The sequence below is a fragment of the Lupinus angustifolius genome, unplaced genomic scaffold, assembly GCF_001865875.1.
Source record: "Lupinus angustifolius cultivar Tanjil unplaced genomic scaffold, LupAngTanjil_v1.0 Scaffold_60_103, whole genome shotgun sequence".
Lineage (NCBI taxonomy): Eukaryota > Viridiplantae > Streptophyta > Magnoliopsida > Fabales > Fabaceae > Lupinus > Lupinus angustifolius.
The window spans coordinates 7313-28622 of record NW_017722985.1 but is presented as its reverse complement, the minus strand read 5'-3'; the positions used below and the strand labels follow the sequence as shown (position 1 = coordinate 28622).

Here is a 21310-nt window from a genome sequence, read left to right as displayed (position 1 = left end):
TTACTATACATAACCAATTTCTATAGATAATTTTCAAGCATCTTAAATTTGAGTTTGAGATTGCAAACTCACAATGTTAATGTTTTGATCCCGATTTTATAAATTGTACTTCACAATATTTCGATTTTAGGAGTCTTTGCATTGTTATTTTTCTAAGTACTACTTTGTAACATACATCATATTCTCGTGAGTATAAAGATTAAATATAAGAATATATTATTTTTTATTAACCACCGAAAAAAAAACTAACATAAGTTATTCAGATGGAAAATAATATACCCATACAAATAATCATGTACCATAAGAAAAGTAAAATGTGTTACAAAATAATACTTTATTTTTATTAATATTGTTTATAAGTTATATATATCATTTTTTCTTATAGTGCAAGAGAATTTATAAAAATATATATTATTAGTCTACTTAGATGTGTAAAAAAGCAAGTGGGCTAGAAATCTAGTCAATGTGAGACATTGTCATGTTGTCATGGGGACGATTATTCCCTTTTCTATGTTTTTTCGTCGTTTCATTTGGATTTACCTTCTTGACAGTTTGGTGAGTGTTTGGACACGTGCATATGGCTGTTTTCTGTCAAGAGTGCCAAAGCAATTAACAAGTATCTTGCCAAACATATCTTTATAAATAAATTATAATGACAATCTATCTCTCACTTTGATATCAAATTAGTTGTCTCATATTTTATCTTACCTTATTTATCAAAATCTTGTGATTGACTAAAATACAAAAAAAAAATCATTAAAAACTTAATGAATTATAATTTTGACCTATCACGACACATGAATCATCTCTTTCCATTAAATGTATTTTATTGTAATCATTTTACAAAATTCTGGCATCTATCAATCTTCTTCGGGAAATGACATGCACTTTTACTTTGACTAGGTTTAAATGACTCAAATTTTGCTTTTTGTGGAAAATGAAGATTAAAGGTATTTTGGTAAACTTCTTTTTTTCCAGTCACACTTACTTATGAAACATAATGATCTTCACTTTTTGACAAAAAAACATCATTTCCTTTTATTTAAATGGTTGAAACTAAATGTGAGAGTGACAAGCTAAATTATCAACCTAACAAAAGTACATCAACAAGACGTTGATCTAGTAATGTAAAACTCCACTATATTCTCAAGGTTGAAGGTTTGATTCCTGTGAGCGGTACTTGTTAGAAGAGACAACCACGAACCCCGAAAGAAATTAGTTCTTTACCCAAAAAGTTGAATGGATACCCTTGGTAGCATAAAAAAAACCGAACTAAAGGACCAATTTGCATAAGGTAACAATACTCTTTGAAAAGTAAAATCGTTGAATGAGAAAGACTTTTTTGTAATACCAATGGTATCCCTTCATCCTATAGCTAAGAAACTAATCTCTTTCGGGGTGTATGATTGCCCTCCCAAAAAGTGTCACTCCCAGAAATCGAACATTTAATATTTTAATTTTTCTAGGGATTTAACATAACCTTAGACTACTATATCAACGTCTTGTTGGTGAACGAGAAAAAATTTAAAAAAGAGTAATGACATTCTCCCTTCTTATTCTTTATATACTATTCTATAATGATTGAATAATTTTTATTTTATTTTAGAAGCAACAATGTAAATAATATATGTTAATTAAGATTTTACTGATACAGTTGGGTTAAAAAACTGTGAGAAGAACCTTTTTTAGGAAAAAACAACTCACTCTTATATATAAACCCATTGCACAAGAAAAAGGGTTTTGGAAGAATAAATATACTTTGCTTTGCCTTACATTATGTTATTGTAATTCAGTTTATATAGTTGTTAGTTTACTTTCCATATATAGTAATTCAGTTAGGTATATGTGTATATAAATAGTAAGCTTGGTTTGTAATTCAGCCAGTGCTTTTTTGGCTTTGCTAATATACAATAAAAGTGCCTCTGATTCTTCTCTAATTCTTCTCTCTTTTTCTTTCCTCTTCCTAAGTTCTTCTTTCTTCCATTCTCCTCTGTTTCATTTCCTTTCTGTCCACAACAGTGGTATCAGAGCATCTGGTATTTTTTCTTTGATCCAGGGACGAGCACAAAATCACCATGGCAAACAATAATGGCTTCACAATGACACTACCTATATTGACGGGCAAGAACTATGAACGATGGAGCGTGCAGATGAAGGTTCTTTTTGGATATCAAGAAGTTCTTGATATAGTGCAGATTGGATATCAAGCACTTGGTGAAGAAGACAATGAAGTTCAAATATCCAACTTCAGATAATGCAAGAAAAGGGATTGCAAGGCTTTATTCTCAATACACCAATGTGTAGATGAAGCCAATTTCGAAAAAATCTCCAATGCCAAGACAGCTAAAGAAGCATGGGAAAATCTTGAAAGAAGTTATGCAGGGGCAGAGAAGGTGAAGAATGTAAAATTACAAACCTTGAGGAGGGAGTATGAGCTTGTGTAAATGAAAGAAGGTGACTCAATCTCAGACTATTTCACAAAAATCAGATCATTGACAAATCTGATGAAGGGATGTGGTGAAGTGATGAGAGATCAATTGGTGGTTGAAAAAGTGTTGAGAACACTAACACCTAGATTTGATCATATAGTGGTAGCTATAGAGGAGTCCAAGGATCTTGAAGTGTTCAAGATTGAAGAATTGCAGAGCTCATTGGAGGCACATGAGCAGAGGATAAAGGAAAGAAATCAAGAAAGAACCTCTGACCAGGCCCTTCCAGCTCAATCAAGCAGAAGGTACCCTGGACAAGGCTCAGGTCACAAGAAAGTTGACAAGGCTCAATCAAGAGGAAGCTGGAAGCATGACAGAGGCAAACATGAAGCTTCTACTCAGAAACCATTTGGCCAAGACCAACCTTTCAGAAAATTTAAGAAGAAAGTTGACAAGAGAAAGATCCAATGCTACAATTGCAAGAATCTTGGACATTATGCCTCTGAGTGCAGATTGAAGCAGTCTCTTGGTTCAGAAAATGAAGCTGGCATGGCTCATGGAGAAGACTCAGATAATGAACAAGTTCTTCTCATGGTTACCACAGATAAAGAGAGTGTCAAGAGTGAGCATTGGTACCTTGACACTGGCTGCTCCAACCATATGACAGGCCACAAGGATTGGTTTGTCAAGCTTGATGAATCCACTAAAAGTAAGGTCAAGTTTGCTGACCATAGTGCTATTGATGCTGAAGGAATTGGTGACATATCAATACAAAGAAAGAATGGGAAGCAAGCCTACATCAGTAATGTTTTGTATGTTCCAAAAATGAAGAGCAACTTGCTCAGTCTTGGTCAGCTACTTGAGAAAGACTATACAATGACCATGAAGGACAAGGTGTTGAGGGTCTATGATACCCATAGGAAACTGATCTTGAAGGTTCCCCTGTCAAGCAATAGAACCTTCAAGATTGGTATCCAAGTGATCTGCAACCATCTGCAATTGAAGAACAGAATCAGAGAAGACCTCATAGGCATAGACAAACACCACCAAGACTGAGTGATTATGAGATCTTTCCTGATTCAGAAATCACTACAGAGGAAGAACTAGTTCACATGGCACTATTGGCAGAAATGGAACCAGTGAGTTTTGAGGATACAATACAACACAACCACTGGTTGGAGGCAATGAAGGAGGAACTCAAGTCCATTGAGAAAAATCATACTTGGGAGCTCACTCAATTACCAAGTGATAAGAAAGCCATCACAGTAAGATGGGTTTACAAGGCAAAAGTAAATCCATAAGGGGAAATAACAAAGTTCAAAGCTAGACTTGTTGCAAAAGGATTCCTACAAAAACAAGGTCTTGACTATGGTGAAGTATTTGCCCCTATTGCAAGATTGGAGACAATCAGGTTGGTGGTTTCACTAGCAAGCTTTCACAATTGGCATATACATCAAATGGATGTCAAATCTGCTTTCTTGAATGGGCCACTGGATGAAGAAGTCTATGTAACTCAGCCTCCTGGTTTTGAAATTTCAGGCAAAGAAAACAAGGTGTATAAACTACACAAGGCTCTCTATGGACTCAAGCAAGCTCCAAGAGCTTGGAATAAGAGAATTGATGGCTTTCTGTTGAAGCTTGGTTTTCTTAAGTGTAAAGCTGAGTATGGTGTGTATATAAAGGGCTCAAACATGGATGATTTGCTTCTGGTTTGCCTATATGTGGATGACCTATTGGTGACAAATAAACTAGAAGAAATTTGTGCATTCAAAGCAAATATGAAGGCAGAATTTGAAATGAGTGATTTGGGAAATCTATCCTATTTCCTTGGGATCGAATTCACAAGGTCCAAAGAAGGAATTCTTATGCATCAAAGGAAATACTCCAATGATGTATTGAAGAGATTCAATATGGAACATTGCAATTTGGCATCCACACCTATGGAAACTAACTCTATGATCACTGCATCAGAAGAGGGGACAGAAGGGACTGATAAAACATTCTATAGGCAAATAATTGGTTGTCTTAGGTACATATGCAACACAAGGCCAGACATTGCATATTCTGTTGGAGTTGTTAGTAGATTCATGGAATCTCCAAATAGAGCAAACCTGCTAGATGCCAAGAGAATTCTCAGATATGTAAAGGGAACAATTAATCTTGGCATACTGCTTCCTACTGAATCCAGCTTGAAAAACAGAAACCAGATTCAAATGGTGGGTTTCAGTGATGCAGATTGGTGTGGAGATAAATGTGACAGAAAAAGCACGAGTGGCTATGTGTTCATGCTTGGCAATGCACCAATCTCTTGGTCCTCTAAGAAACAAGATGTGGTAGCCTTATCATCTTGTGAATCAGAATACATTTCTGCTTGTATGGCTGCTTGTCAAGCATCATGGTTGAGCAAACTGCTTTGTGAGTTAAAGCTGAAGGAAGAAGAAGACAATATGGTACTCATTGTTGACAATAAATCAGCTATCAACTTGGCCAAGAATCCCATAGCTCATGGAAGAAGTAAACATATAGAAACTCGATTTCACTTCATGAGAGATGAGGTTAGCAAAGGGAAATTGAAGTTGGAATTCTGCAGAACACAAGATCAAATGGCAGATGGGCTAACCAAGGCATTAACGAAAGGAAGGTTTGAAGAACTTAGATACAAGCTTGGTTTGAGAGAATTGAAGGAAATCTGAATTATGGGGCAGTGTTGGAAATAATTCAGCTTTTGAAGGATTTTAGAAACTTACTAAAATTAGAAATTCTAGTTAGTTGGTTGTTATTTCTGTTTTACTATTTTTGGCAATGTGTATAAATTGCTTTGCCTTGTAATCACTAGTTAGTAATGTGATTCATTGAATCCTCTTCTTATCTGCATCTCTAAACTTTTCTGTTTTTCTTCTTCTTCTTGCTACCCAACTTCTTTTCTTCTTTTTCTTCTGCAATACAGAACACGGTTCTGATTCTTCTTCTTCTCCTCTAGTTTTCAGTTCTGGTTGTAACACATTACACACATTGCGTATGTTTACATACTTTTTATTGTTTCCAACAATAAATTTTTTTACCTAAAAGGATACCTTTATTTTTGTCTAAAGAAAATTGAAGAGATAAACATATTTTCTCTCTCTTCCATTTCTTCTCCTCTTCACCCAAAAACAGTGTTTTCTATAATGTTCTCCTTGTTGTGTAAAACCATTACTGTTTTCCTTTCTGGGCAATGGTTAAAATAAGTCATATACAACATATGACAATGTGAATCTAATAAATAAATAACTAAAAGGGATGTATATTTTAAGTCCCAATAAATATAAGTAAAATTGATTGTAGTTCTTAAAATTATTTCACTTAATAGTTTCTATTTTAGTTTATCCTTTTGGTTTTAGTCCTTGAAGATGTTGCGGAAACACCACAATTGATGAAGTCGTTAATTAGTATGCCATATATCATATCATCACTTAAACTAAAACAATATTTTCTTGATATATAATGAACCAAAACTCAAAATAAAAAATTATAGGAAGTAAAACCAAAATTCCTTACATTTTCCTAGGAAAAAAAAACTATCAAAAGAGAATGTATGATTAACATTTTTTGTTTAAAAAAATAAGAAAAAAAGCAACAAATTATGGCATAATCATTCCAAATAGGAGATCAACTTTATTCCGTTCTCATCATAAGTGTCATCATACTTATTTGCTTGACCTGTTCTTCTCTCTATATTTCCCTGTCTTGATCCACACCCTTTTCTTCTCTTTCCCATGTAACTTTTCACCCCCTCCAATAACATCTTAGTTTTTTATCCCACCTTAAAAGTAGATAATTATTAAATTGATTCTAAAAACATATGAGAGAGAAAGGAAGGGACATAATATAGATCCCATCTAGCACATATGATTTTGTATTTTGTTTAGGGTTGGAACTATATAATTAACAAGGCTAGCTAGCTCGCCATTCTCTTGGGTTTTCTCCTATTTTCAAATACTAATATATACTTCTTCCCACCTTACTTAGCTTTAACTTCTATTATTTTCTTATAATCTTCAGAGTCAACCTAGAGTTGAAGAAGCAGCTTGTGGTGCTAGAAAAGATGAATGATGGAGAAATCTCACATGGTTTCCCTCACCAGAACCAAACTAATGCGTCTAATAACACTCCTGCTTTGAAGAGGAAGAGAAACCTCCCTGGAAACCCAGGCATGTTTATTCTTTCATTGCTTATTCTTATTTTGTACACTTTTTTATCCTAAGTATTATAGTCAAAGCTAAATAATTAATTTTATCTCTATTATGATTAGAAATAATGTTTTGTCCCCGATGATGTCTCATATATTGTCTCGGGCTAATAGTAATGAAGTAAAAACAACCATAATAATAAATGTATAAAAAAAATTGATAGATGTTACATGTTTTTGTTGACATGAGACAACGTATGAGATATGATTTGAGACAATCTATGTTCTATGTAATGAGCATACAACAAATTAAACAATTGTTTCTCCTTTTACTAATACTGACAATGATTTGTTATGTGAATCTTGTACCTCAGATCCTGAAGCTGAAGTGATAGCCTTATCGCCAAAGACTCTAATGGCTACAAACAGATTTGTTTGTGAAATTTGTCTAAAGGGTTTCCAAAGGGATCAAAATCTTCAACTACATCGACGTGGGCATAACCTTCCTTGGAAGCTGAAGCAGAGAACAAGCAAAGAAGTAAGGAAGCGAGTTTATGTGTGTCCAGAGAAGACTTGTGTCCATAACCATCCTTCAAGGGCTCTTGGAGACTTAACTGGGATAAAAAAACACTTTTGTAGAAAGCATGGTGAGAAAAAGTGGAAATGTGAGAAGTGCTCTAAGCGTTATGCTGTGCAATCTGATTGGAAAGCACACTCAAAGACTTGTGGCACCAGAGAATACAAATGTGACTGTGGAACTATCTTTTCAAGGTAAATACTTATCTATCTTATATACCTTGCAGATAAAAAGACTATAAGTAGTGTTACAGCATTATTATTATTTTTATTTTATTGTCAAATGTTATTATATTAATATTTTGTCTCGAACTCGTAATGTTCTTCACTTAATTACTTAAAATTCTTCACCATAACTATTAAATTACCTTATGACTTCTGTTATTTCATTATTATATATGTACACCATCAAACATTTTGGTATGGTGTTATGTATATCATTCTGATAGTAATCATATTTTATGCAAAAGTTGTAACCTGTGTAGTGGTCATGAAAAATTAAATTTAAAAATTACGTAGGTAATTAGTGTCCTTATCTTAATTTGTGAAAAAATAAAGAGCAAGACTTTCTTTATGAAGTAGTGGAGTAGTAGTTCTCAGACCCTAAAAATAGAGAAAAAATGAACCATGAAGCTGAAGTATCTATGTCTGTGATTCTCTCTGACTCCTTTTGTCTATGGTGTATGTGGCTGTGCCTCCATCTATATCTGCGTGCTTGCTGTCTATTTGGCTTTTAGGAGTAAAAAGGAGACTAGGTCTGAGTGCATAAAAAAAAACTCACGTTTTTATACCTTTTTGCAACCATATGAAGACAAAAGTTTTAAGCTACTTTGGAATTTTCTTTATTTCTCTGTGAATTTTAACTAATTCTTCTTTGACTAACATAGGGTGATCTAGTATATAAGTCATCTCTATTACTAGAGAATCTAATACCAAATACAAATAGTTATACATGACACTAAAATTATTAAGGGTTAAATTTTTTAATTATAGTTTAATTAAATGATTAAAACCCTTGTAAATTTCTCTCTACCCTCATTTTATTAATGGAGGGTCCATTACTCCATAATATCTCATTTCATCTTATCAAACTCTCCAAAACCTAGTAACATGTACTAATGCTACACTCTTGATAGAACTTCTTAGATTCCCCAACTAGAAAAAGCTTTTTACTCTGTAGTATTTAATGTATGTATTAATTTTTAGAGGAAACATGAGTTTTATACATTGAGATTGCATCATCCAACATTTATATTTTATTTTTGATTTTTCAAAGAAAATAATATAAATTAATGATGAGGATAATATTCGGTCATTAATACATGTAAACTCACCCCATGAAGCGTTAGTTGTTTTTGTATTTAACTTTAATACATGTTAGATATGATAAGGATAATATTCATTTTATGCTATTTGTCAATCTCACATTTTTTTTACATATTTTATAATAATTGATTATTTTATTTTTATTATTTTGCAAGCTTTTTACTATTCTGGAAGTTAAGTTTTTTAATCATAAAGTAGATGTGAAAAGTTGTGTTATAAAAAATACTGTGAAAGTATACTTGCTTAATTTTATAATTGGACTTGCTATTTTTTTAACTGTATTGGAATGTCAAGTGTAAAAATAATGTGATAAAAATAGTGTGGAAAATATTATTATTGGAACTAACATTATGCATGGCTTTATGTTATTTTATTTATTTATATCTTATTATCAATTTTGTTGGATTTGGATCAGGAGGGATAGCTTCATCACTCACAGGGCCTTCTGTGAAGCCTTAGCAGAAGAAACAGCTAGGGTAAACGCAGGATCAAACATAAACAACTCATTAGGTGGTAACATAGGTTACAACCTCATGCAAACTTCTTTGCTTCCTAGCATGGCAACCCATATTTCTTCATTTTTAAAGCCAATCTCAAACACTGAGGAACCAAATATTCAGACATCTAGGGCACTGTCCCTTTGGATGGGTCAAAAATCTCAGGCTCATGAAACCTTAGTCAATGATAATTTGCATGAAACTCATCAACTTGGGTGTCCTATAAGTCAAGGAGGAACTCTCTATTGTAGTCAAAACCCTTTTGTTTCATGCTCAAATCCTATACCCTCTAATTATCAACTAAATTGGGTGTTTGATAATAAGTTCTCATCCAATGGAAATCAATATTTAACTAGCACTACTACTTCACTTCCACTAGGGAATAATATTATTAAGGATACTACAAACCAGCTTGTAAGTGTTCCTTCTTTGTATAGCTCCCAGCACCAATCTCTTCAAACAACTTCAACTAATATGTCTGCTACAGCTTTATTGCAAAAAGCTGCACAAATTGGTGCAACTTCTTCCACTGAGTCATCATTCCTTGGGAACTTTGGTTTGAAATGCCGTAACGGTGAAGTTCAAGATGTGAACAAATTTTGTGGCATGTATGGTTCAAGTTCATTGTTCACAAGTCTTGGGAGTGAGGAAGGTAATTATGCAGGTGACTTGTCAGAAATGCCCCTCACAAAAAGAAGGCATATACAAAGTGAAGAGAGTGCAGCCAGGGGGCAAACTAGGGATTTTCTTGGTGTTGGCGTCCAAACCATTTGCCACCCTTCATCAATCAATCGATGGATTTGATTCGATCAAGTATTCAAATTAATGTGAATTGTTTTAGGTATTTCTTTTTATTTTTTCTCTCAATGGAAGAGGAGAAAGGGTAATAAAAAGAATATAGTGAATGAAGTTGGGAAGTTGGGGAAGGTTAAAGATACATGATTTTAAATTGTGGTTGCAATCAATACTACCCATTATTGTGGAAATTGTTATGCACTCATATTCTCTAATAACAACAATATAAGTTATGAGTTTAAATTGATGTAAATGTGCTGAGATAGAGAGCTATATATTTATGTTATGTAAATCTCTAATGTAACAAAAAGAGAAGAATAACCAAACACACATCCTTATTCTCTAATAATACATAGTGCTAGTATTTCAACGCTCCCGGGACATAGACATAATTGGTCAAACATCGTTACCAAATCTCTTATGTTATTCTCTTTTCTCTATACTCTTTTACTATTTGATTGCTCGCTTGTTCCCAACAATTGGTATCAGAGCCGACGGTTCGACGACTCAACAAAGTATTGAAGCGACAAGTGGTCGATAGATGCATGAGAGATCCTTGTGTCGAAAGTCTTTCCGACGAGAGGTCAAGGTGACATGTTCCGTTGATGAAAGGATAAGCCAATGACAGTGCAAGTAGTAGAGAACTAAGATTTGGTGTATCCAATACTAAAAGGGGAACTCACACTTGATGGAGAGATGTTGAGTATTCCAAGTGTGAATGAAAAAATCCCACATTGAGCAAAATTTGATGAGTTAAAGAGCATATAAGTATATAGACTCATAGAACTAATGTCTTAAGGTTTTGGGTCAAGATGTGGTGTCAAACTCACTTCTATGTTTCTTTCAGTTAGTTCATGAAAGAATGTTATAGCTCATAGATAAAGATCTCCCAACAGAAAGACTAGACGATGAGCCAGAATTGTAATTCGGGTGTAGTTGTGAAACCCTAGAATTTAAAACTTTTCTATGTGTATAGAATTTGAGAATATATTCAAACCTTTCAATCAAGGAAAAGGTGGGAATTGAGTGCTAGATGAATGCTGGAAAGTTTGTTGTTAGAAAACTATTTGAAGGGATGAAAAAAGACATATTCTTTTGAATCCTAAAAGCTGAGTCCTTTAAAAATGGTCACTTTAATTTTATATAAAGGGAGGGAAGGTTTGTAGACTAGTGGGGGGCAAAGGATGGGACTGCTTTTGGACTTCATTAATGCTTAGTTTCATGCATAGTTTCATCTTTGTTGTGATTATTGCCTATGAAACTGGACTCAAAAAGTGAACCTCCAATTACACACAAAATCATGATTCTAGTACAAATAGGCTAAAAAGCTTATTGATTAAAATAAACTAATGTGCCCTTTTATACCTCCAACAATGAGAAAATGTAGTATAATGAGACCAGTCATCACTACCCAAAATAACAAAATAACAACATTTAAAATTGTTATTTAACAGCATTTTTGTGACACTTTCTATGTAAGCGTAATAGTATATAATGTTATATTCAACAATGCTTTTTGTAGCACTGTAAAAATTAGACATTTAACATTGGTCACTTAAATGTCTACTTTCTAAATAAGACAATATTTCTCTCATGCATTCTATCAAACACGTGACAAATATGTCCAACTCCACCATATTTACAATAGATTTGTTAAATCACCAACGCCTTCAACTACATTCAACTTTAACATATTCCAATATTATAAAATAACATATGAGTAATGGAATCTTATGGAATTTGTTCATTCTTTCTCCTCCAATGTTCTCCATAGCCAAAAACCTAGAACACCATAGCTGCATAACTTCACAACAAATAAATATCACAATATTAGTGAAGAGAAAAATAAATGAGCTAAAATAAGATAACGGTTTACCTTAGGCTTGAAAAGAAAAACAAAAAATTGATAACTTCACCATAACTGCATAATTTCATAACAAATAAAGTTGACACTATTAGTGAAGAGAGAAATAAATGAGTTAAAATAAGATAACGATTTACCTTATACTTGAAGAGAAAAACTAAAAATCGATAACTTGCTTGAAGAAAGAAACTAAAAGCAAAAGAGAAAAAAAGTAAGTTATGAAGAAGAATAAGAAGAAAAATAAGAGAAATATCCAACACAACTATATTTGGGCTACATTGAACCAAATCAAATCCACAAACTTTTTTTTTAATTTAAGTTTCATGCTCCAACTAATGCAAGGACCACAATTAAGTGCAACCACAATTTTAAAATTTAAGAAAGAAAAATGGCAGCTTTGGAGTAAAGCATTTAGTGCATGGTGTGGTGTAATGAGATGGTGCAAATGTTATTTTTTGTTGTGAGATTAATCTAAAGGTAGTAGAGTGGGATCCTCCCCATTACTGGGGAATTCAGTCCTCATTTTGCTCTTAGTTTTAAGAACACAAATAATATTATAAGTGTAAATAAATAGATATAACTGTTATTATATTTTTGTTTTTTTATAGCACTTTTCTCATATATTTTTTAATTAATACAAAATTTTAGGCGATTTAAGTGATTGTGAAGATCACAATAGATCTTCCACTGTATGAGTGTTTAGAGATCTATACACTTTAATTACAGATAAAGCACACCTTCAAGTACAGAGGAACACAAACCCGTCCACACAGATCATGAACATTCCCTCCTTACACATTAAACAGCTTCTGAGCAACAATTTCCATCACCTAACTAACCCTTGCACACATTACTATGGATTATGGTTGTTGTTGGTCAGAAACCACATCAACCAAAACGACTAAACTTGGCTTTAATATTTTGAATTTAGTACTTGAAAAATAGGAAAAAAAAAACAATTATATATTAAGGATGATTACTATTAAATATTTGTTGAGACTAGTAATTCATTTAGCATAGATGTATGAAATTGTAATTGGGCTCATTCTATTTCTATTGGGCCTTTGTAATTGAATTATTATAAATGGAAGTTCTAGTTGGTTGTTTGTTAATTAACAACCACAATCACCAAAAACAGAAACTTTTCTCCTCTACATTTTTCTTCTAACTCTTCTACACATTCTCTTTCTCTGATCAGATTTTTAGTGAGGCGTTAATCACTTCTGTTCTAACAGTGGTATCAAGAGCAATAAGACTTGGAACCCGTGGTGGAGTTCACGAAGGTGTAAGAAGCTTTAGAATATTGAAGTTCACAGTTGAAATAGAAAAGGGAGAGATGAGAGTGACACTAGAAGAAGGAGATGTCAACTTCAAATGGTTTTGCTATGAGTCTTCCCATCTTTGATGGAAAGAACTATGAACACATGAGTATTCAGATGAAAGAAATTTTCGGCTTTCAAGAATGCCTTGAAGTTGTACAAGTTGGGGTGCAACCACTTGATGAGAACACTATTGAGGCATGAAGATTAGAGTTCATAGATGACAAGAAAAATGATTGTAAGGCAACCTCCTTGATACATCAGTGTATGGATTTTTCAAACTGGAAAAATATCAGGTGCATCATCTTCCAAAGAGGTGTGGGAGATCTTAGAGAAGTGCTACTCTAGTGGGGTGAAGGTGAAGAAGGTTAGATTGCAGAAGATGAAGAGGCAATATGAGTTGATCCAGATGGAAGAGCAAGAAAATATAGCTGACTAATTCAGTAGAATTCGAAGCTTAACCAACCCAATGAGAAGTTGTGGGGAGCAAATACCTAAACAAGGCATAGTTGAGAAAATTTTAAGAACTCTGCCAAATTTGATCATGTAGTAGTTACAATTGAGGAGTCCAAAGACCTTGACAATCTCAAGATTGATGAGCTACAAGGATCCTTGGAAGCACATGAGCAAAGATTCCTAGAAAAGATGTGTGATAGACAATCACAAAAGGCTATAAGTGCACAGTTCAAGAAAAAGAACCCTGGCCAAAGTGATAAGCATAGAAGAGAAAGAGGAACTGGCATACAAATAAGAAGAATGAAGTTGAAAACACACATCTATATGGACAAGGGTCCAACAAAGCCAACTCAATGAATCAAAGATATGACCTTAAAACAAGACAGATCAAGAAAGGTAGCAGCTATAACAATGGCATCAGTGGAAAGAAGAAGAAAGATAAAAGCATAATTCAATGTTTTAATTGTAGAGATTGGGGTCACAATGCATCAGAATTTAAATTACAAAGAAGAAGAAAAGATGCAAAAACTAGATTAGCCAAGGATGAGGACTCAGATGAAGAAGTCCTACTCATGGCAGCAAGGGAAATCTCTAATTCAGAAGTGAGTGAAACAAATGAAATCTCTGGCTTAGAATTGGGTGACACAAATGGAGCATTGATGGTCACTACAAAAATGACCAACAACTTTCATCAGACGATTGGTATTTGGACACTGGTTACACTAATCATATGACTGAACATAAGGAGTAGTTCATGGCTTTAAATAACCTAGTGAAGACCAAGGTGAAAATTGCAGATGATAGCTTCATCACCACAGAAGGGATTGACAAAATCATGATCAGAAGAAAATATGGCATGGTCTATTATATCTCCAATGTGCTATATGTATCCAAAATGAAGAACAATCTCATTAGTCTTAGATAATTGATAGAAAAAGGCTACTTTGTGAGACTAGAAGACATAATGTTGAAGATATTCAACAAGAAAAGGATTCTGATCTTAAAAGTCTCACTCTCACACAATAAAAATTTTAAGATTGGTATCCATCTTGGTGACAACAAACGTCTAGAGACCATAGCTGATGATACTTGGATTAGGCATCAAAGGTTTGGTCATCTAAATTTTAGAAGCTTGGAGTCAATGAACAGGTAGAAGATTGTGGCTGGATTACCTTATCTAAAGATTCCAACAAGGTTGTGTGAAGAATGTGTCAGTAGTAAATAGTCAAGAAACTCCTTCAATATACAAATACCTACAAAATCTACCAAGCCATTGGAGGTAGTGCATATTGATGTGTGTGGACCTATTGAAGTTCAATCACTTGAAGGGAACAATTACTTTGTTAATTTCAAGGATGACTTCACAAGAAAACTATGGATTAATCTACTGAAAAGGAAGAGAGAAGTCTTCAACAGATTTAAGAGCTTCAAAGCGCTTGCAGAAAAATAGTGTGACAACAAACTTAAGCTGCTAAGAAGTGATGGTGGAGGAGAGTATACATATCATGAGTTTCATAACTAATGGGATGTAGAAAGGATCACTCATGATATAGTTGCACCATAAACCCCTCAACACAATAAGACAATTGAAAGGGTCAAAAGAACTATTCTAGACATGGAAAGAAGCATGATGAAGATAAAGGGACTTCCCAAAAGGTTTTGGGGAGAAGTTATAGCCACTACAACATACATATCAAATAGAAGTCCCACAAAGAGATTGAAAGGCACATCACCTGAATAAGCTTGGTCAGGGATCAAGCCAAATGTAAAACACTTCAAAGTGTTTGGCTCCATTTCTTTCAGACATGTGCCTGACAACAAAAGGAAGAAGTTTGACGATAAACGAAAAAGAGTAACCTTCCTAGGATATCACTCAACTGGTGCATAAAAGATATTTGATCTACTAATCAATTACATCACTCACAGTAGGGATCTGAAGTTTGATGAAACTCAATCATGGGATTGGAATTCAACTACTGCAGCATCAAACAAGGCATACCAAATGTATATTGAAAGTACAAAAGACACACTAGAAGAAGAATGCATAATCAGTGAATGAAATGCTAATTTTGTTGAAAGACCCCAAAGACAAAGACACATGCCAACAAGATTAAGAGATTATGAGTTATCTTCTGACACAACCATAACATCTGAAGGCGACTTTATGCATATGGCCCTATTAGCATAAATGGAGCCAATCACATATGAACAAGCCATCAAAGAAGCTTGTTGGATTGAAGTTGTGAAGGAATAAATCAAGTCAATTGAGATAAAGGATACTTGGGAACTCACAACATTACCCAAAGGAAAGAAAACCATCTCAATGAAGTGGGTATGTAAGGTGAAGCTGAAACCAGATGATACAGTGGCTAAACATAGAGCTAGATTGGTTGCAAAGTGTTTCTTACAAAACCCAAGATTAGACTATGATGAAGTATTTGCACCAGTGGGAAGGGTAGAAATAGTGTGGCTTGTTACAGCAATTGCAAGCTCAAAGAATTAGACTATATGTCAAATGGATGTGAAATCAGCGTTTTTGAATGGTCCATTGGACAAGGAGGTGTTTGTGTCACAACCTCTTGGATTTGAGGTTTCGGGCCAAGAACAAAAAGTCTACAAGCTACACAAAGTACTTTATCGGTTGAAACAAGCACCTAGGGCATGGAATAAAAGAATATATAGTTTCCTTGTGAAGCAAAGAATTCATAGATGTACTAGTGAGCATGGTATAAACACAAAGAACACACCTACTGAAACATCAATTAGACTATGCTTGTATGTAGATGATATGCTTATTACTAACTGCAAAGATGAAGATATTGAAAACCTAAAGAACAAGCTCAAGCTAGAGTTTGAAATGTCTGATTTGGGTTCATTCTCTTATTTCTTAGAGATTGAATTCATTAGGACATATAAGGGCATATTGATGCATCATAGAAAGTATATCACAAATGTACTCAACAGGTTCAACATGATGGAATGCAATCCATCTATAATACCAGCTGAAACAAGAAGTACTCTATGTAGAGGGAATCATGAGGAAGAAGTTGTGGATTCAATCCTCTATAGACAAATGATAGGTTCACTAAGGTATATATGCAATACCAGACCAGATATAACTTATAGTGTGGGATTAGTCAGCAGATACATGGAGGAACCAAAGTACTCTCACATGGTTGTAGTCAAGAGAGTATTTAGATACCTAAAACGAAGCCTTGACTGTGAAGTATTCTTCCTTGCTGGTAATGACATGAAGACATGAAATATGCAGGGATTTAAAGATGCAGACTCGTGTGGTGACAAAGATGACAAAAAAAGCACCTATGGCTACTTATTCAAGTTTGGTGAAGCTCTTATGAGCTGGAGTTCTCAGAAACAAAAAGTAATGGCTCTTTCATCATGTAAAGTTGAGTACATTGCTGCTTGTTTAGGTGTATGCCAAACACTATGGTTAGAGACTCTAATAAGCAAAATTGGAATGAGCAAAGCTGATTCCATGCTACTTCTTGTAGACATTAAATCAACTATAAGACTAGAATATTTCAAGTCTAAAGATCAACTTGCTGACATTCTCACAAAGCCATTGAAGATGAACAATTTCGAAGTTCAAAGAAGACAGTTGGGCATGTGAATCTAGCTAGTATTAATTAAGGTGGTGTGTTGAGAGTAGTAATTCTTTTAGCATAGATGTATGAAATTGTAATTGGGGTCATTATGTTTCTATTGAGCCTTTGTAACTGAATTACTATAAATGGAAGTTCTATTTGGTTGTTTGTTAATTAACTAGTAGGATTTCGTGCATTCGCATGGGTGGTAATGTATTTTGCATGAATTTATTTAAAGAGTGAATTTGTTAATGAAAATATTATTAAGTATTACCTCATGGAAGATAATGTTTATGTACTTGATTGTTGATATAGAGTTATTGATGAATAAGATGATGTTGAACATATTATATTAAATAAAATAAAGAATTGTTATGAAAAAAAGTTTGAAAGACAATGTAAAATATGTTGTAAAATACATATTAGAGATTTTAGAAAACTTCTTTATAAATCATATTTGTTATTGTTTTTAGTGGTTGGTCATCCTTATCATGTATCAACATCTTTAATCCTTTTTTCTTTAAACTCTTAAAATAGCTATATACAATTGACTATGACTGAACACCGGTCTAGGTAAATATAATCTCACATTTTAGTGACATCCAATTGTATCATTACATAATCCTTTAGACTTATCTAAATTCCTCAATATCATGAGTTCGAACTTTCAACTTGATCTTATGATTGGGAAGAGTAGAGGTTGTAAGTCAGTTTAGAAATTCAAGAGTTAGTATGTTGAATATTTCACTTTCATTAGCATGAGACATATCAATTGAATATGAACTCAAGTATGTCTTTTCCTCACCTATAGTTATGCATTTGAACATTAATTAGTATAACTTTAATAAATCTATTATATTGAACATAATAAAAATTTAAAGACAACTAAAAATTCACCTGGAATTATAGTCAGAACATATTCATTGATTTGATCAACATCTCAATTGTTGATGCAAATATTATCCTAGATTGTAAAAGTTGTTTGTCCTTATAGTGATGTTGTAGATTTGGATAAGTTCTAGACAATATGACATCAATTGGGTTATCAAAATCAAGAATCAAAAGTTCTTATGAGATATCAACTTCAGAACAATCATCATTAGGCTTAGATAATTTTCCATCACTCACCTTTAATGTCCATTTATAGAATTGCTTGATTTTTGTTGCATTATCATGATTTTGTAGACATTGTAAGTAGGGGTGACAAAACTATCCATAATCCAAAATCCATCCAAATCCACCCGATAGAATTAATGGATTTAAATGGATATATTCCAATGGATAATGTTGATAATGAATGGATTCAAATCCATCCATTATATCCAATGAATATTCATGGGTATATCCATTTGGATGGATACCCAATCCATCCAAACAAATAAAAATAAAAACAATTTTTTCCCAATTAATTGAATATTAATATAAAAAATCTCTCTCACCTTTCTAAGCACAATTCCACACATTTTACAAAAGTTGAAAATTGTAATTGTGATTTTAAAAAGTGCTCATCAAAAAAGTATAAACGATTTCGGTCTCAGTGCTTTACCCCAACATCTTCTTAATGCAAAGTATAAATATATCATTTTGGTTATTGACTAATGTGATAATATAATAACAAAATGAAATATTTCAAGATGATGGACTGTTGCATATAACTTATGGAAGTCCCAATTATTAGGAGTGTAAGTGGTTCCAGTTTAAACCTGAAACTGATGAAACCGAACCAAACCATAAAATGCGGTTCGGTTCAGCTCCGCAGCTCGGTTCTGTGGTTCGGTTCATTTTTTATTTATTTAGAACCATTTAAGTTTGGTTTGGTTCAGGGTTTTATAAATTTTGGAACCTTTAAAACCAAACCGCATATTAAAAAATAAATTTATTTTATATTTGAATGGTTAAGCTTTAAAGTTAGGAGATAAAATATGATTAAGAATTTAGAATTATTAATACATATAGGCTATAAATAAGACGCAAATAGAAAAATTAATTAGTAAACAAATCTAAATATCTATTATCTCTATTATACATTGAGAAGATAGAAAGAAAACTAAAAAACTAGTATACATTTTGTCATTTTTCAGAGATGAAATTAATTAAAGAAAGAAATTAAGGAACTACAAGAAAATAAAGAAAGAACTTGGGGACATTACTAATGATGTGGAGTATTAGGTATTACTGTTGGACTAAAATATTGGTACCAAGTTTGTCATTCTTAAATTTTGTTGTACATTGTCGAAGATTTTGTGGACTAAAATTTCAAGTTTGTAGTGCGTTGAGATGTTGAATTATTATTGTTTTACTAGAAAGAGTATTAAATACTTTAATATTGATGTGTTTATTATTCACTTAGTTGACTCTATATCATGCAAATTTTGTTCGTCTATTTCTTAAATGATTTTCTTAAAAAACCGAACCGTTAATGAACAGTTTGGTTTGGTGCCTAAATAAAATTTGTGGTTAATGGAGTAGAACCGAACCGTATCTTTGTATTAGGTTCAGTCACTAAATTTTAACTGTTACAATTTGTAAGAGTTAAAATTGTACGCTGTTACCAAAGATAAGATGCATTGATTGTTGCATGTATACTATCTAACTGTCATGTACATTGATATTGTAAGTAGTTCACTTAATTGGTGATTGGAAAAAATATCTAATATATAGCTAAATTTTGCTAAAAAGGATTTAAATTAATGAAGTGCAATAATTCTATTGGTATATTAGTGCGGCTATTATTTTAATTAAATTTCAAAATAATTTTAAAAAATGTGTATCTATTAATTTTAGCAATAAAAATATTTTTAAATTATAATATAGTATTAAAATTAATATGGCAAGGATATTATTGTCTATACAATAAAATATCACTTTTCTTCCTCATCTATTTCTCTTTTTCTCTTATATCAAACAATTATTAAAATATGCTCTTTTTCTTATCACTTTACCTCTTCTCATACTCTTTCTTCTTATCTTCTTTCCTTCCATTTTCTTCCATCAACCAAAGAGAGCATTAGTGATAGTATAATGGTATTGTTGTAGCATTTTATCCTTTGTTTCAATCTTCTTTAGCCATTTTTATAAGTGTGATTTATATATTACTTCATTTTGTTCTTCTCCTGCATATCAAACTCTAAAATATGATTAAATTATTATGCTAAATTGTATCATATTAAATCTGCAGATTTTAACGACAATACTTACGAGCAGTGCTTCTATATATGCACACTACCACATTTTTGTCCTATGGCAACGCCTCTCTTTTCTACTACTTTAAAACCGTGGCTGTAGAGTATATTAGGCAACGGCTTTTTTTTACAGTATTCTCTTTTTAAACAAAATTATGTTTTCACACAACAACGGTTGAAAACCATAGTCATAAAAGAATAGACAACGATTTTCATGCTTATTCTTTTGTAGAACGGTTTTATAACCCTTGCCAAATAATTTATAATAGACCACAATCAATAACCGTAGCTAGTTCAATTTTAATTTATAATAGATCATGGTTTTATAGGGGTGGCTGTGTTGTTTACAAAACTAAAGAAAAAACTGTTGTCTTAGGTCAATTTTATTTGTGTGCCAAAATAAAATGATTAAAATTCTTTTTCCCACCAAAAGTCTTCTACAACCAAAGTTCTTTCTCCTTCTACTTACAAATTTCTTAAAGCATATAAACTATATCTTCTCTGTTGAGCCATCTCTTCCATATTGAGCCATTATCTTCTCCGTTGAGCCATTATCTTCTCCGTTGAGCCATTATCTTCAACGTTGAGCCATCATCTTCTCCGTTGAGCCATCATCTTCTCTGTGTCATTTCCTCTTCTCAGGTACGAATGCCATCATCTTCTATATTTCTCAAATCCCTAGTTTTTTCCCTTTCCTTAATGTATTGATTTCCCCTTTCACTTTATAGTTTCATCTTCCCTGTACTTAATGTATTAATTTCCTATTTCAATAATTTAGGGTTTCTAATTGATAACTCTAAGAGATTTAGATCCAAATCCCTTTTTTATGTTCCAGTGTTGCATTCTGATTCCTTTGAAAGATTATAGAAGCAATTTTCACTTTATCCCGCTATTGATTGGTTTTGATTGATTGTTGTCATGCTACTGCAAAAAATGTAACTTGTTGGATAAAGAAACAATCTTGACACAGTTCATATGCTTAAGAAAATAATATGTTTTGGATACTTATTCTTCTTCCTGTGCAAGAAAGTCATACAATGTAACTAGTATAGTTTTTATAGTATACTTTTTGAATTGGTTTGAGTGTAGATTC

At 32.9% G+C, this 21310-nt stretch overlaps 1 protein-coding gene and 1 pseudogene across 1 annotated transcript; both read left to right on the top strand.

The window, feature by feature from the left end:
- Positions 1-2444: 2444 nt before the first annotated feature.
- Positions 2445-3730, top strand: LOC109339179. The gene is made up of 2 exons (XM_019576588.1): positions 2445-3323; positions 3386-3730. The coding sequence occupies exons 1-2, from the start codon at positions 2445-2447 to the stop codon at positions 3728-3730; spliced, it is 1224 nt and encodes a 407-aa protein (XP_019432133.1).
- Positions 3731-6414: 2684 nt separating this feature from the next.
- LOC109339178 lies at positions 6415-9914 on the top strand (annotated as a pseudogene).
- Positions 9915-21310: the final 11396 nt, after the last annotated feature.

Excerpts from the sequence above, each read along its gene's own strand:
- LOC109339179 (XM_019576588.1), top strand. The coding sequence starts at position 2,445 with ATGAAAGAAGGTGACTCAATCTCAGACTATTTCACAAAAATCAGATCA. Across the intron at positions 3,324-3,385 it reads CAATGACCATGAAGGACAAG|AACCTTCAAGATTGGTATCC; the intron begins GTGTTGAGGGTC and ends GTCAAGCAATAG.